Here is a 16,437-nt window from a genome sequence, read left to right on the forward strand (position 1 = left end):
CCAAACTTGGCCAATATATTAAAAGTACAAAATGTTCTGATCTGAAGTCATGCATACAACAGACATTTTATCAGGAGAAACATTCAAATCAAATTTAATGAACATATGACCTAGACTTTCATCCAACATAAAACTTATATGATGGGGACAAGTGTTCAGACATAATTTCATGAAAATAGACCTTAAATGTGGCCTTTTAAGTGTTAAGAAGCTTTTCTTTAACTTGACCATGTGGCCTAGTTTTAACCCGTGTGACCCAGTTATTAAATAAGCTGAGATATTATTGAGACTCACTGTTGTGAAATTTTAATGAAGATCTGGCAATATTTTTGGCTTCTAAAATGTTCACAAGCTTTTTCTTTAATTTGACTAAGTAACCTAGTTTTTGACCTGCATGACCCAGTTTCAAACTTCATCAGAATGTCATTGCGACAAATGTTCTGACCAAGTTTATGGAAGACTGAGCAATAAATGTGGCCTCTAGAGTGTGCACACACTTTTTTCTTTAACATGACCAAGTTTTGACTCTTGTGACCCAATTTCAAAATATCCTTACATATCATCAAAAAAAATGTTCTGTCCAGCTTAAATTTCATGAATATTGGGCAATAGATGCAGCCTTTAAGTGTTTACAGGCATTTCCATTAATTTGACCTTGTAACCCAGTTTAAGCCACTACATGTATGTGACACAGTTTCGAACTCAGCTCACAGCTGAGATATATTTCCGACTAATTTTCTAATAAAGTTTCATGAAAATTGGATTATACATTGGGCCTTTAGAGCGTTCACCAGGTAAATGGTGAGGATGCAGAAAGGAGGAGGCATGACAGGAGACAAACAAAAGGCAATCACAATATATCACTATAATCACTCATATCAGCTACATGTAGAAATGCTAAAGACAATACTATATGTTTTTTAAGTCAACAGGTCTTAAATAAGTTAATTGTACACCAGTCTGATTTCAGTGTATATAATATTTTCACAAGCCTTCTGGCAAAGTCATTATCAATTGCAAATAAATTCTAAGATTACATGTAAAGCTTTATTCACTCAAATAAAATTTTCCCAGCTAATTGTACAGACAAACATGTTGGACACCAATACATTTTTGAGAATGTATTCATTTTTAAGACTCCTTCTGAGAAAACTGGGATTAATGCATGTGCGTAAAGTGTTGTCCCAGATTAGCCTGTGAAGTCCACAAAGGGTAATCAGGGACTCAACTTTCTGTCTAAACTGGATTTTTGCTAAAATGAGACTTCTTTCAAATGATAAATACCATGGAAGCAGAAAAAGCAATCCCTGATAAGACTGTGCAAACTGCACAGGGTCCGCACAGGCTAATCTGCGATGACACTTGATGTACATGGGTCAAACCAAATTTTCCCAGCGTAGGGATTATTTTTCTACATGGACACCCTGGTAACCACCTACAGTGCCGTCTGCTCCTTGAGTCCCTGTATGATCTGATTGGTCACTGTGAGACCCTCATCCAATAGGAACTCCAGTTTGTGCACACCTCTTTCCCACAGTGCATCACTGATGGCCTTGGCTCCATCAAGACCTGACACCTGTACAGAGAACACATGGCATTGATGGTTACATGTATCTCAGGTGCTTTCTTACATTAATAAAATTATAATACTGTGTAGCTGTTTTAATGAGATATACACAGCTATTTTCATTAAAATGTCAATTTAGTAAATATTGCTCTCTTGTTGACCTTTCTGTAAACCAAAATCATTTGAAATCATGTAGTTTACTAGTGATGAAAAGAAGGCTACATATTTTTATTATTTTTAATTCACAAAAGTTTGTAAATATAGTGTAAACTCACTTTTCAAAATTACATATGATGAAATTTCTCTTGATCTTGTAAAGCACAAATTCTTAAATATACATGTACAACTAACTTGTTGGAAATCAGTTATAGGTGAAAGTCGATATAAACATGCATTTGTCTGTAATGGAATAACTTATTTCGAGGGCTACGCTTCTTCCTGTAATGGTTTTATTAGTGATGGCTACAGGATTTCTAAGAAGCCAAAAACTGCTTCTAAGCAAAGAAATAAGCCGCCGGCCACATGTATCAAAGTCAAAATGAGGTGGGTGTGTAAGTAGTGTACATGGTAACATCCATGAAACTATCAAAGCTTTGTAAGATTTATTATTAATGTTAGACAACACACATCAAAACACATCAATTTGGGTTAACCAAGAGTTTGGACCTTCTAAATTAGTCAAAATAAGATCAAATTCAAGGTCAAAATGAGGTCATTTGATGTGGGTATGTTGATACATGTGGTTTCAAAAGTGTCAACACTTTGTAGGACACATTATTGATGTTAGATGAACTGCGTCATTTTTTGTTAATCAAGAACTTGGATAATTTAAGTCCAAAAGTAGGTCAATGTCAAGGTCGTTATGAGGTCAGGTGACATGGGTGTCTTGAGAGTGTTCTTAGATAACATCCACATAAGTATAAAAGCTATGTACCGTAATTTCTCTATGTTTTCGGACACTTAAATTTTTTTTTTTTTCGTGTCCGAAAACTTAGATACAAAAAATATTCACAAAATACAGGTGTCCGAAAACTAAGAGTCGAAAATTGAAGTGTCCAAAAATAGCGTCAATTGTATCAACGAATACCGTTAATAGCACGCGCTTGTAAAATACCATGCCGTATAGTATAAATTAGTTATATATGTTTGCAATGCATTTAAAATAATTTTAAATGCTTACCGTCATTTATTTGACAGAAAGTTACTACAAGGTTGTACTTTGACCAACGAGTTCAAAGATGAGCAAGTGATGTACCGATAATCGCTAGTATGAACCTGTAATTAACGCAATAAAAAAGCAATATATGAATTCTTTGTTTGTTCAATTCCGATAGTTGTTGTCTAACACCTTCCATCACACTTTGAAGCGTTTAGTATTTGTCACAGTTATTTTACTGAGAAGGTGTAGTACCATTGCGGTTGATAATTGAACTGTTAATTGGCACTACCCCTGGTAATTGTCACAGCGCTTATGCTATCGGGCAAAACAATTGTTTAATACCTGTTTACAAGGTAATTTACACAATAACGCAAATGTAATGGTCCGTTGCCCTCAGGCATGCACCTGCCATGTTTTATGATGTTAATCTGGTTGTAAAACCCCATGATCGAAGTGTCATTAGTAGGGCTGTCACGATTCACCGGTATACCGGTATATCGCGGTGCATGTCGTGAAAAAAATCGCACCGCGGTACGGCGTTGCCGCACCGGTTTTTTTAATATTATTATATTAGCACAGATATAAATACATTACATAATTATTTTGATATAGATATCGTTTTGAAAAATGTAGAAGCGATTCAAAAGGGCTAAATAAATAATCCGTTAATATCCAGGTCAAGCAAGCGCTTCCACTTGTAGATGTTTAACTTTCACGTTTAAAATACGGCGATGTATGGGTCCGTACCTTTTTTGGAATTAGGGACAGATTTCATTTGCAAATAAGTTCATAATTATCAAAAAGATGTTTTTTCTATTTCTTATTTTCTTTCTTTAGTATACGATCGTTCAAAGCATGGCACTTCCGAATCATGTTATCTTAAGATTCTGAATAAGTCGAGGAAGAGTCAGAACGCTACGGATTTTCAATACTGGGCCCGCTGACTCCGCATTTTGAACATGCCCTTGAAGCGTTCGATTTACACAGATCGTAGTCACAGCTATTGTTAACAATATGGCGGACATTTTAGAAAAAGACGCGAACAATAACAATGACTACTTCTATCAAGTTTATTACAGTTTCTTTTACAGTTTCTAGTCATACTATGATACCAGTGTTTTCTGATTATTGAGTTTAATAAAGTTTGTAAAACTTGTTATTCTGCTGTTTTCTTCACAGATACATATTCTGTAAAATATCGCGGTACGTACCGCGATACAGTGTTGCCGTACCACGATATACCGCGGTACGCTCACGGCGTATCGTGACAGCCCTAGTCATTAGATATCGAAAACAGGACCGACATTTGGTAAAATAGCGCTGGTAAATATACTGTCCGAAAACTTAGAGACATTAATTATGGTCGAAAACTCGTGTGTCCGAAAATTAAGAGTCACGAAAAATAATTATTTTTGCTAAAAAAAGGGTGTTCGAAAACTTACAGTGTCCAAAAACATAGAGTAATTACGGTAGTTAGTTGTATTAATGTTTGACCACATGACACATTTTAGGTGTAAAAGTCCAAAGATAGTCAATGTTGAAATGTGGTCAGATGATGTGGGTGTGCTAAGAGTGTTCACAGATAACATCCATGTAAGTATCAAAGCTTTTTCCAAAACCTGTCATTAAGAGTTAGCCTTGTACAGACTGATGAATGGAAGAATGAGTATCTAAGCCTATTTCCATATGCTTCTAGGTATCAGGAAATTGCATAAATGTGTCTTGTTCTGAGAAACGGGACATAATGCATTTGCGTAAAGTGTCGTCCCAGATTAGCCTGTGCAGTCCGCACAGGATAATCAGGGACGACACTTTCCCCTTAAACTAGATTTTCCGTAAAAAGGGACTTCCTTTAAACAATAAATACCACTAAAGCCGAAAGTGTCGTCCCTGATTAGCCTGTGTGGACTGCACAGGCTAATCTGGGACGACACTTTACGCACATGCATTTTGCCCCGTTTTCTCAGAACATGACTTATATGCTTCTAGGTATCAGGAAATGGCATTAATACTCTGATCTGACATACCTCTTCGTCGTGTCCAAAGGCAACATAGAATCCTCTCTCAGGCTGCTTGCCTAGTGACACATAGAAGTTCAGAGCCTCAAGGATCCCCTACAAACAATTTACATTAATTTTGTCTTTTGTTATTCATGAACAACTCGAGATGCGCTGTTTAACACTCATAAAAATAAGAGCACTTTCTTATTGATGTGGGGAGAACTTCAATTACAGAGTTATCTCCTTTTTACTTAAATGTTAAGTATTAGGCAAAAACATTCCAAGGTTAGCAGGTTTAACTTGATTAAGTAAGGTCAGCATGCCAAAAACATTTAGGAAAAACATGCAGAACAATAAACAGCGAGTTGATAGGTTGATACAACAATCATTGGTGTTTCTGACGTGTTGAGTATTATCATTTTGGTACCCTTTTAAATCTGCCAACAAGCCAACAGGAAAAAAGACAAATGTCTTAATTTTCATATCAGTGCCAGGGTTTTTTCCAGCCATTTTGGGAAAAGGAGTCTGGTCAAATTAGGATTTTTTTATTCTATAAAAATGGAAATTTGGGAATTTTGTATCGACAAAAAGGACCAAATTGGGATCCATTTATTTTATCAACAAATATTGACACAACAGGTCTTTTCCTTGCCATTTTAGATCAAAATCATATAAATTATGGTTATATATTTTGTAGCTTGTTTAAAAAAATAATAATTAAGATACAGAGTCTAATAATCATAAGTAATAAGTCACTTCTTTCTAAAAAATATATAAAAAAAATTTTAGGATTTTTTTTCTAATTTCGGTTTGGGATCCAGTCCGTTTGCTTTATGACCGGGTCCATTTTATGACCTTATATAACTTATAACTTAAGGCTTAAGTAATGCTCGATTGGTCATTGTCAGCTCGGGTACTACTTACATGTACCCCGGGTACGGTATATATACTCAAACATATATTTAAACGGTCGTTGTCGGCTATATTTTTTAAACTAATGTATGTCTATTGTCTGTTAAATGGCCTCCATATTATCGAAAGTCATATTCAAAAATCATGTTGATGCAGATTTTGTTTAAGATAAACAATATCGCTTTAAGGTAATCCGTAGCGCGTTTTACGACATCAGATTTTGGGCGGGAATACAACTCGGGTACAGTCTAATATCGACCAGGTACGTGTAAGTATATTAACCGTACCCAGGGTACATGTTAAGTATACTTAAGAGTACCCGGGGTACATGTAAGTAGTACCCGAGCCGACAATGACCATTCGAGCTTAAGTAACTAATAGTATCTCATCTACTATTAGATGTTTTATATATACATGCGGAATATGAATCACTTGAAGAAAAAATGACTTCTTTTTATATTTCAAATACAATAAACCTACCATAACACCATGCTTGAAATCAATGCTTCCTCTTCCATAAATGAATCCATCCTTAATCTCAGCTGAAAACGGGTCTGTATCCCAGTTGCCTGGCTCTGCAGGAACAACATCAAGGTGGGCCATCAACAGGTAGGGTCTGAGCTGCTTGTTAGAGCCCCTCACTGTGTACAGGAGACTCAGATTGGCCACAGTCTCATACTCTATCAAGGGAGAGGCATGTAGCTCAGGGTAAGCTGAAATACAAAATACACAAGACAAAGATTGAAAATGTTCATGGGCAAAATATTATTGTGAAAATATGGAGCCCAAGCGGGGGATTGAACTCATGACCTCCGAAGTGGTAGTCAGACACTCTAACCATGTCGCTACAAAGCTAGCCCAACAGCAAGACTGTTGGAAGTGACATTAAATCACCAGTGTTTTGTTTCATTCAAAATCGGCCCCATTCCCAATGGAAATAAGTATATATTTTTCCCAAATGGGAGCTAAAAAATCCCAATGGAAGGTTTCCAAAAAAAAGTTCAACCTTAGTAAATATAATACTGAAAACACTTGTTATCTCAATTTTTAAGCATTTTTTAGTAAAACAACAACAATTCTAAGTTCCCTATTTTAATCAAAATGCAGAAAATTTTCCCAACTAAATGGACCCGGCCCCATTCCCAAAATGGTGAAAAAAAACACTGATCACTACAATATTGATGTCACCGCTAATTTCCTTTCTCTGCATATTTGTAAAATGCTATGGAATTGTTGCTTTTCTAAAACTTTTATAAAACAAGAGCACCGCATAACGGGTACAACGCTCGGTTGCGGTGCAGTTTTGAATAAATGAAAGCTAGTCAGATTTTATTTTTTTTAGAGGTAACAGTGACCTTGACCTTTGACCTAGTGACCAAAAATGGGTGTGGCATGTAGAACTAATCAAGGTGCAGCTACATATGAATTTTCGAAGTTGTAGGTTGAAGCACTTTGATTTTAGAGCCATTGTTCAAAACCTTAACAAAATGTTAAGGATTTAGCACAACACGGATGGCGGACGTCGAGCTGGCTATGACAATACCTCGGATTTTCTCCAAAAAGGGCCGAGCTAAAAACATGCTCAAAATGCTATTTGTATAAAGTAAGGTATATATTTTGGAGTTCTTGCATCAAAATGAAGGATGCTGCTTCAATTGAAATCCATGGATCAAAATTTATCATCAGACAGTATGCATGGATTATTCTACCTGAAATAATGAACTGCACTAACTGTGCCAGTTCATTTCTGTTATAGTCGTGTGGCTGTCTAGAAACTGTTTGAATTCTCAAAGCATCTCGAAATCTCTGCAAAGCTTTTGATTCAAGGCCCACTTCAATGAAATCAAGGTCTGATGGAGAGCACTCTGACACAGCAAGATCTCTCGTGTTTATCGTTAAGGTTCGAATAATCACAATAGTAATTATGCTAAATAAAATTATACTTAGTACTAAGCACACTTTCTTAAAAAGTGTCATTCTGCATTATTATCATATTTAAAGTCCAAAGTTTGCGTTTTGTTGTGTCTTTTTTTTTTGACAGGTGCTGCCAGAGTGATTCCCCTTGTCACGCGCCAGACAGGAAACTAGTTTGCGCATGTGTATGTCACGAATTCCTGACGACGATAAACAAGCACCTGAAAAACAAGTTTTTATGGCAGGAAAATGAAATTCTGTCTCGATCGAAACAATGAATTATAGGTCAGTGTAGACACGAGTTGAGTCATGAATATTTCTGCTTACCTATCCTTTTTATGTTGTTTTATATATTATGTTGTATTTGGAAAGCGTTGGTGTGCATTAAATTCATACCCCACCCACCTTATTTGCAGCATTTATTTTTTTTATTTTGCTGAACATTTCACTAGTTGAAATACGAATACGGTGATTCATTACAAATTTGCCATGGAATTATGATGAATATTTGTAAAGTAAACATTAAGTGCAAGCAGTCCTGCATTTGAACTTATTACGGCATGAACCCTAGTATGACGCTCTACTAACTGATCTTGTCATAATCAGGGTGCTGGCTCCTACCCACACACACTGCACTTCTCCTTCCAATGAAGGACCTGTCCACCAAAAGTAATTCAATCCACTTGCATTAATGTAATGAAGGAAGATTGAGTCAATCTGATCAAAGATCAATTAATAAATAAAGATTTTTGTTATCGCATATTCTCATCAAATCTAATGTCCCAGTTAATATTATCAGATTTGTGCCCCTCGTAACATGTTGAACATTTTGGTAAAGTTCCTTTTTTGTTATAGCTGGTCAGTAAATTTTAGTGCGAGTCAGTTTGACTTGAGATATTCCCAGACCTTGGGATCAGTAGTTGATTTATAGCTTACAGATACTGGACTTCATCCACCACATGGGCTGAAACACTGGCATAGAATGGTTTACCTGTAAGCTAATCCAGAACCTGGTTCCAACCAATTGACAATATAATTCTTCTCCTTTCAACCTCTGAGGCTCACCTCTACTTTGTGATTTTTACCCCACTAATGTTAATCTGCATCTGAGAGTATTTAAGAAAACTGTTCTTGATCAGGTGATGGACTCAAACTCTTAACTGAAACACTAGCATGGAGCTATACCAGCTGATCTTTTTTGGCTGCCTGTTATTATCCACCCAAAGAACAAATTTATGAAATCATTTGCCTTGCACTTTCAGTAATCTTGATATTTCTAGACATTATTTCGGAAGGAGGTATGTGAGTATCTTATTATAGTGCACATTATATATACTGAATTATAATTTGATGTATGTAATATTCGCTGGTTACATGTAGGTTAATTGAGCTCCTGTTTTTTTCAGTGTGTTTAAGTTGCAGAATCAAGGTGGAAAACCATCCATATTTTGGGAAAAGGGCAAGTTCTTATTTATAATGTTTATATATGGTACCTTATCATATAATTGCATGTATTTTTTTGAATGTGTAATTTAAAAAATTATATTGTATTCACACTACAAATATGAGTTAATATTGTGTTGTTTTTTATATACACTTCAACACCGTTATTTCGAAGTCGTCGGGACCGTTAAAAAAACTTTGGAGTAACGATAATTCGATATAAACATTTGACAGAAGACTTCTTTGATTCTGTAAAAATGAAACGTTTTGGAATTCGCATGGTTTTGTTACACGCTTACTTAAAAAGCGTAAACTAGTCAGATAGCAAATAGATTTCCACTTGTAACAAACGGAGGAATAAAACGATTCTTTTTCTTGTTTTTATATTTATCTAATTACAGAACATATAAAATATAAAGAATAGCACAAATTATCAGACATACATACATATAAATACATTTTCGGAAATGAAACATTTTTTTAACTAATACGCGATGTATCTCTGAACAACGGCGTTCGCGCAGACAACAAAGTGTGATGATCGGCTTTTGACGCGCCACGACAAAGGTGTGAAATTACGCACCGTATTATGCAGTTTTGACTTCGGATTAAAGATTGATAATAAAGTGCGAATTATAGTGTTGGGACCGACTGAATCACTTTGAATTAACGATTTCTTCGGTTTAACGAAGTTCAGATTAACAGTGAAATTTTACATTAAACAAAGGAGAACCAAAATCGGGACCTGAAAAATACTTCGAGATAACGGTGACTTCGGATTATCGGTGTTCGAAATAACGGTGTTGAAGTGTATCTTTGTTTTGCTAAATAAGAACTTCTCTAGAAGTACACAAATTATTCAAGGCAGAATTTCTTTATCTTTGATGGTGAGATTGGTTGTTTATATTTTCAGTTTGGGGGCAATTTGACTAGCATTTAGCAGATGTGACTCATTAATTTAAAAACTACTAATTAAGCTCATTAAATTTTGTTCTGTTCATATTTTTGGTCAGATGAATTTGGTTTCCCAACTGTGCCTCAACTTCTTCCTCCTATAGGTAGGTGGTTTGAGAAAACATTGACTATGACTTTTGTGTACTAAATCAAGCACTTGTCTTGCTTCATTTGTGTGCAAGAGCTATGGTTCTATGTTGGGCAGCGGGAATTTAGGCATCATTTCACCATATACTTTTATAATTTACCTGATATTGATTAATGATATAAGTAAGTAACTATAAATACTTTCTGACTGAATAGGAAGAAATATAAGCCACATTATGCAAAAATGGGTCTTATGCCATATGCGGCCAGAGAACATGTAGCTCCAGTCCAGGGTGCGCAGAAGAGACCACGAAACCTTGCATGACGTTATAGCAGAAAGCAAATCTGACAAGATGGAACGATTGCGCATGGTTGTCAGGACATAAGACCCATTTTGGCATGACTAGACTCATAATTCTTTCTTTCTTGTTTCAATATTGGAATCTGTATGGTAATGTTAGTATGTAATACAAAAAATGTGCCTTCCATTATGTTTGTCAGTCTTAATATAATTTGTTGATAAAGCACAGATCAGTATGATCTAATAATTACAATATTAAATTTCAACTTTTAGTATTGAATCATTGACATGAAGTATTATCTTCCATACTAATATAGTGAAAACCATCTGTTTCCTGGTTGTGTCATTGGCATAAAGGGAAAACAATCTATTTCTATTTTAATCTTCAATCACTGTTTTGTAAAAAGATATAATACTTTTACACTAGAATTTCGCCAAATATGTACTGTAGGCATCAATTAGCATGTTTTTAATTATCACCATCTTTGAAACAGGCACACAAAGACTATAAATATGCTAGGTAAGATTGGGTTTGTCTTATGAACTTTTTAAAGCTAGATGTTTTCACCTTGCTAGCTTATTATGGACTCCAACACACTGCACACCACACAAAAGCAAAGTGTTATGAAGTTGGTGGATTTGTAAACAGAATTTTTAGACTGCCAAATACGATACAAAATATGAAGTGTTTTATATTTGACTGCCTTTTGTGAGCCAAAAAGCATTATCATCCATTTGTAAAATTGTCTACAAGCACTCCAACCACATTAAGCATTGCAATAGTGTTTGCCTCATCATGGAACAAACTGGCATGGTTATTTGTCATTTAAATAAAATTCAAAATTAAAATAAAGAATCAAGCTTTCAAAAAAATTTATAAGAAAAGCTACTTAAAATATCTGTAATGCCTTTCTGTTTAATTCATTCTGATTTTAGCTGGTGTTGGTTTTCATCTTGTTTGCCTATATCAAAATCTAATTGATTAAATAATTTTGCATGTACCTGTATGCTTAATATATCTTTATTATTTATTATTCTGTCTATTAAACAACAATGCTCTTCATTACTTTTATGCCTCTTATATATAGTTGATTGTCCAAACAATTGTTGGTATCATCATGTGTAACATACATATATACTTACCATGTAAAAGGAGCTCAAAAGACATTTACTTTAAACAACAAAAACATTATTTATGCTGCAGATTAAAAAAAATGTATTAATGCATGTCATTTATTTGCAGCTGGTTTGTAACATGTTTGTTTCTTAAAATATTGACAATTTATTGATAATAATGTCTTGGTTTTCTTTGCATGCACTAAATGAAGCACAGTTGAGGACATAAAAAAATAACAGCGTCTTCTAATGAACATTAAGTTGGACTTGAATTATGTTAAAGGCTTTATAAGACTTTTTCTTGACATGTGACTGCTTTCATGTAAATTGAACAGAAACTCCATATTATTATTATCTCACAAAGATAAATGTAATATTTTTTGTGAGTGCCATTGTGTAACTTAAATGAAAAGTGTTCGATGGTGGACCAAATGTGATGGTATTGCCCTCACTGATTCCTCTGTATTCATAGTTACTGCTGTATTTGTGAACTTATTCGTCTTGTTGTTTTCAGAGACTGTTCCGAAGAAGGATAGAAAGGTACGCATGTTTCACTAATTTAGAGTAATAAATTGTGAATAATATTTATACAAATGTGTACAGACTCTCCTTTACTGCCTTTATTATCATACTTCAAGGCTGGTTTTACTTGAAACCTATCTAAAATTACACTCTGAACAAGATTCCTGTCTCCACCAAAGATTGCCAGCCCTTGAACAAAACCATTTAAAATGAATAAGGTCTAGGAAGCAATTCTTAAATACAGGTCCTCATGGGTGGAAAAAAATCAGCACAGGTATCAATAAGTTATTGAGAGGCCAGAAAACAGGAATTTGATTAGTCCATATAAACAGACTCCCAGAGCCTTTGATAATCTTTTGCTGTGGCGGCTCTGACAGACCATATGCACCCTAGTTGCATGTTTATGAAGGGGTGCATATGGACTGCCAGAGCCGCTATAGCAAAAAGCTCTGGGAGGCTCTGGGAGTCTGTTTATATGGACTATATGCACCCCTTCATAAACATGGGTGCAGTTCAGCGCACTGTAACCGTGCGCTTCACTGAACAGACGTCGTTCGAGACAAATTGAGGAAAATAATGAATAAACTTCATAAACATGTTAAATTTACCTAAATGGCAACCTACGTATGTTATCCTTTGCATGCACCCTATAAAAACACGACCACTTTTCTCGCTGACATAATGTTTAAATTTGAAACAGTGTATTCTGTATCGAATACCACATCGTTATCGACTTTAATAGGCTCCGTCACAAAACCCGACGTGCAAAATGTTGGTGTACTGCGTCCTAACCAATATTGGGTCAATTTTCCAATATGGCGGATACAGCATACGAACGAAAAACTAAGTCAATAAAATGCAATTATTTGTTGCTTTAATGGTACCATTTGGATGAGTTTGTGGTTTAGACAGGTAAACTTTAATAAGTTCTTGCAGTTTCAGTGTTCCTTAGCCCTTGCATTGTTGATAACATTTTGCACCCATGGACAAGAGAGAGAGCGCATTGCAACTCTCAGCAACCCATTGGGTTATAAAGCTGAGAGTTGAATTATTGCAACTAGAATTTGATCAGTAATAGATACAAGATAAGCGCACATTGAGGCCAGTGTTTGCTTTACTACCTTCGCTGTTTGTGACTGACTTACAAATCATATTTCTTTGTTCAATAAACAGTCTTACACCATCACATTTCAGTTTGGTTACAAACAAAGGAACCAGCGGTTCCCTGTGCGTCGCTACGCAGATGACCGGCACCATGTGGACACAGATCTCGTGTCGTTAACTCCAGAGGAGCCTCATCCGCCACCAAAACCAGTGAAAAACTTCATCCAACGAAATAGAGAAAAGGTCAAGAAACCAGAGGGCACAGTGACCTTGACACAAGAGCAACTAAACGCAATCCTCCGATCTGTGGGTAAAGTTGCGGGTGGCAGTGAAAATGCAGTTAAAATATCAATAGGTATACACATTTAGTACCATGCCTGTATGTATTCATTTTTGTTAAAAGTTAATTGTTTTATTGTTGCTTATAAAGGCTGCAACGAATCCCAAAAATTTGTTCGGATCCGAATCCAAATATGGTTTCTTACAGTTTTTCGGATCCGGATCCCTCGGAGAGAAAATTAGAATTGTCTGTCCAAATTAAAGAAATCAATGTTTTAGAAGTATAATTTGACTAAAACACATTAAACATTTATTAACAAAAAACATAACACAATTCTCGTTTAACATTGTAGCAATGTCAAAATAAAACGAAACCTTAACACTTATTCACTTAATAGTTTGCTGGTTAACATACGCTTTTCACTGTTCATACAGTTTAATGTTTGTTTTCACAAAAATTAACATATCAACATTGTCCGGGTCCAGGCAAGCCCTATGAGCACTGACGAGGTCTCCTGCTGTGGAGAAGATTCTCTCACTGGCACTGAGGTTCCTTGCATCACAAGATAGCATTTAAAATTAGTTTATGACAAAATATGCTTTCAAGACAATATATTATGCAGGAACGCAATTTGACAGGTCGCGAAATTATGCAAAATTTACCTGGATACTTACTTATTGCCATTAGGAATTGCATTTGTAATGTGTAAATCCTCCATGATTTTAAATTAGTTTTGCTTTCGGCGCTCATTATGTAATGTCCAATAACAGCCGAAGGATCTCGAATGATCTGCTATTTGACTGTCACACGTTAATAAATATCGACTATTATACGTATCTTTTTAACAGAACCAGTCTGTATAAAAAACAATGCTCGTGAAAACAGTGCTAGGTTACATACAACTATGAAAATAAATATTCGGAACCGAAATATCCAGGGGTGGATCCGTACCCGCGAATCTGAAGTTGGATCCGATGATATCGGATATTTCGGATACCCGTTGCAGCCCTATTGCTTATGTATAATAATATTGTTTGGTAAAAGTTTATTTGTCGTTCTCATGAAGATATAAGGTTTTTCTTAGCTTATTGTTGTAAAAAGTTTACTTGTTTGACTTGTTCATTTAATGTAATTATTTAATTTAAAATGGGAATGTTTTATAAACTGAAGATTTAAATCCTTCAAGAAATAAATGCACATTTTACAGAGCTCCCTTTGCTCTAAACTTTATTTAGCCAAATTCACCTACATTTCTCCTATAAGGCTCTTTGGTTATAAGAAGAAAAAAGACAAATGTATTCATTTGTAGCAACAGTTTTGCCAATGCCATTGTAAGCCCTTTGTTTTCTTAATAAGATGTTGCTTTTCTTCTGATCAAATCAAAGATTTGTATTTGCATGTGTACAGGGCTTGCCCTGGCTAAAAATTTCTCTAGCCAAATTGGCCTTGCCATGGCAAAATGTGTGTAATTTTGGCTATTTTAATGGTTTAAATGAGAAAACGTTCTAGCCAAATATAATTTTCTTTAGCCAAATGGGTCAACTTGTTGCCATTTGCTAATTTGGCGAATTGCAGAGTTAGCCCTGTGTATTTTTCATAGATCAAAAGGACAAGACCCACAGTGAGGTGCTTGTGGAGTCACCACGTCGTCATGACAACGATGACGAGTATGATGACCAAAGGGAACGCAGGCGCAAGAAAAAATCATCTGAAAAGAAACAAGAGGACAACAGCATTTACAGCTTTTTGGATGGAAAATCCAAGGGCAAAAGCACTTCGTAAGTTTTCCTGACACAAACTTATCCCTCTATACGTTTGTTATGTAGTTGGAATGGTTACATGTTTATAGATGTTTAAAGCAGCAACTTTTACATAAGCACAAGCTTCTTGCAGTAGATGTTTGTAATGTAAATGGTGACACGTTTAGATGTTTAAAGTAGTAACTTTTGAATTGGCACAAATTTCTTGCACTTGATGTGTTTTATTTGTAACGTAATTAAAATGGTCACCAAATTAAGTGTTAAATCACAGACTAGTAAATTTAATAATAAACCAGAATGTTTGGTAATTAGCATGATGTTAACATTGTTCTGCTTAATTTATCCAATCATCATGTCTGACATACAATAGAGATAAGTGTGCATGCTTGTGGTTCAGGTGGTGACTATCCTTTCTGAATAAACTTGTCTGTATTCAACACTAACCTTATATTCTTTGTATAGTCATTTAGCATTGTGGGAAAGGAAGCCTTTTTATTTTTCCATTCTGCAATATGCCTTTTTTTCTCTCTTAGAAATGTATCATGTCATACTGCATTTCTTGATACAAGTAACTTAACCTTTTACCACTTAGATATGTATTTTTACGCATTTGTAGTCCCCTGGAAGATTAAATTTAATTAAAGACCTGTCATACTAGATTGAAGTTTTAAAGGCATCATTTCCAACCCTTACAGATTGATGATCAGCAAACAGCATAAAACCTGAACAGACTGCGAGTTACTTGCAGGCTGTTCTGGTTTTATGCTGTTTGCACATAGCCGTTTTCAATTTTCTTCTGAGTGGGAAAGGGTTACTACATGTGTATTGCTGAATTAAGATAAAAATATCACAGCTTTGCAGTGCACTTTGAAAATTGGCCCCCAAATATTTGTTCCAATGTAACTTGTATGGTACCACTGTTGTGCAGAGACAATGAGAGCCAGCACAGTGAAGGCAGTGTAGAACAGACCAGAGATACTAAGAAATCTCATCGAAGGTATTTTCGATGGTCCATTTATCCAATCTATCTTTAGCGCTGTAGTATTGCTTGTGTGCATGCAAATTAGTGAATGTTTTACTGTATTAAAATATAGCTCTGGCTTAATGTGCTAGGTGACTTTCTGTAAACTAAATTTATAAGTTTTTGTTGCTTTTTTCAATGTTTTTCATGGAAGTATTTATAGATTAAAGCGTTTAAATCAACAGCTTTTAATAAAAGTTATTATATATGTTAATAATGAAGTATCCATTTTTCATCAGAGTCTACATGTTAAGTTCTTTTTCAAAATTAAACTTCCAAAATTTAGTAAAATTATGA

General features: G+C 35.2%; 2 protein-coding genes across 9 annotated transcripts in view; one reads left to right on the forward strand and one right to left on the reverse strand.

Moving 5' to 3' along the window:
• LOC127881253 (N-fatty-acyl-amino acid synthase/hydrolase PM20D1.2-like) overlaps positions 1–7,685 on the reverse strand; it is a 29,365-nt gene extending 21,680 nt beyond the window's left edge. For both annotated transcript variants that reach the window (XM_052429008.1, XM_052429006.1), the window contains exons 1-4: positions 7,348–7,685; positions 6,119–6,351; positions 4,754–4,840; positions 1,440–1,576 (exon numbers count right to left, since the gene is read on the reverse strand). In XM_052429008.1, the coding sequence (XP_052284968.1) occupies positions 1,440–1,576; positions 4,754–4,840; positions 6,119–6,351; positions 7,348–7,615 (725 nt within the window). In that variant the 5' untranslated portion in view covers positions 7,616–7,685. The remainder of the gene's footprint in view (positions 1–1,439; positions 1,577–4,753; positions 4,841–6,118; positions 6,352–7,347) is intronic.
• The window catches only part of LOC127881249 (trichohyalin-like), a 45,702-nt gene continuing 36,944 nt past the window's right edge, over positions 7,680–16,437 (forward strand). For 3 of the 7 annotated variants that reach the window (XM_052428995.1, XM_052428997.1, XM_052428996.1), the window contains exons 1-7: positions 7,680–7,837; positions 8,959–9,011; positions 10,009–10,053; positions 11,968–11,993; positions 13,170–13,434; positions 14,960–15,137; positions 16,048–16,116. In XM_052428995.1, coding sequence (XP_052284955.1) covers positions 7,827–7,837; positions 8,959–9,011; positions 10,009–10,053; positions 11,968–11,993; positions 13,170–13,434; positions 14,960–15,137; positions 16,048–16,116 — 647 coding nt within the window. In that variant the 5' untranslated portion in view covers positions 7,680–7,826. Of the gene's footprint in view, positions 7,838–8,958; positions 9,012–10,008; positions 10,054–10,831; positions 10,858–11,967; positions 11,994–13,169; positions 13,435–14,959; positions 15,138–16,047; positions 16,117–16,437 lie in introns of those variants that run through there. The other 4 variants (XM_052429001.1, XM_052428998.1, XM_052429000.1 and 1 more) reach the window with 4 other exon arrangements.

This window comes from Dreissena polymorpha, chromosome 5 (genome assembly GCF_020536995.1).
Source record: "Dreissena polymorpha isolate Duluth1 chromosome 5, UMN_Dpol_1.0, whole genome shotgun sequence".
Classification (NCBI taxonomy): Eukaryota; Metazoa; Mollusca; class Bivalvia; order Myida; family Dreissenidae; genus Dreissena; species Dreissena polymorpha.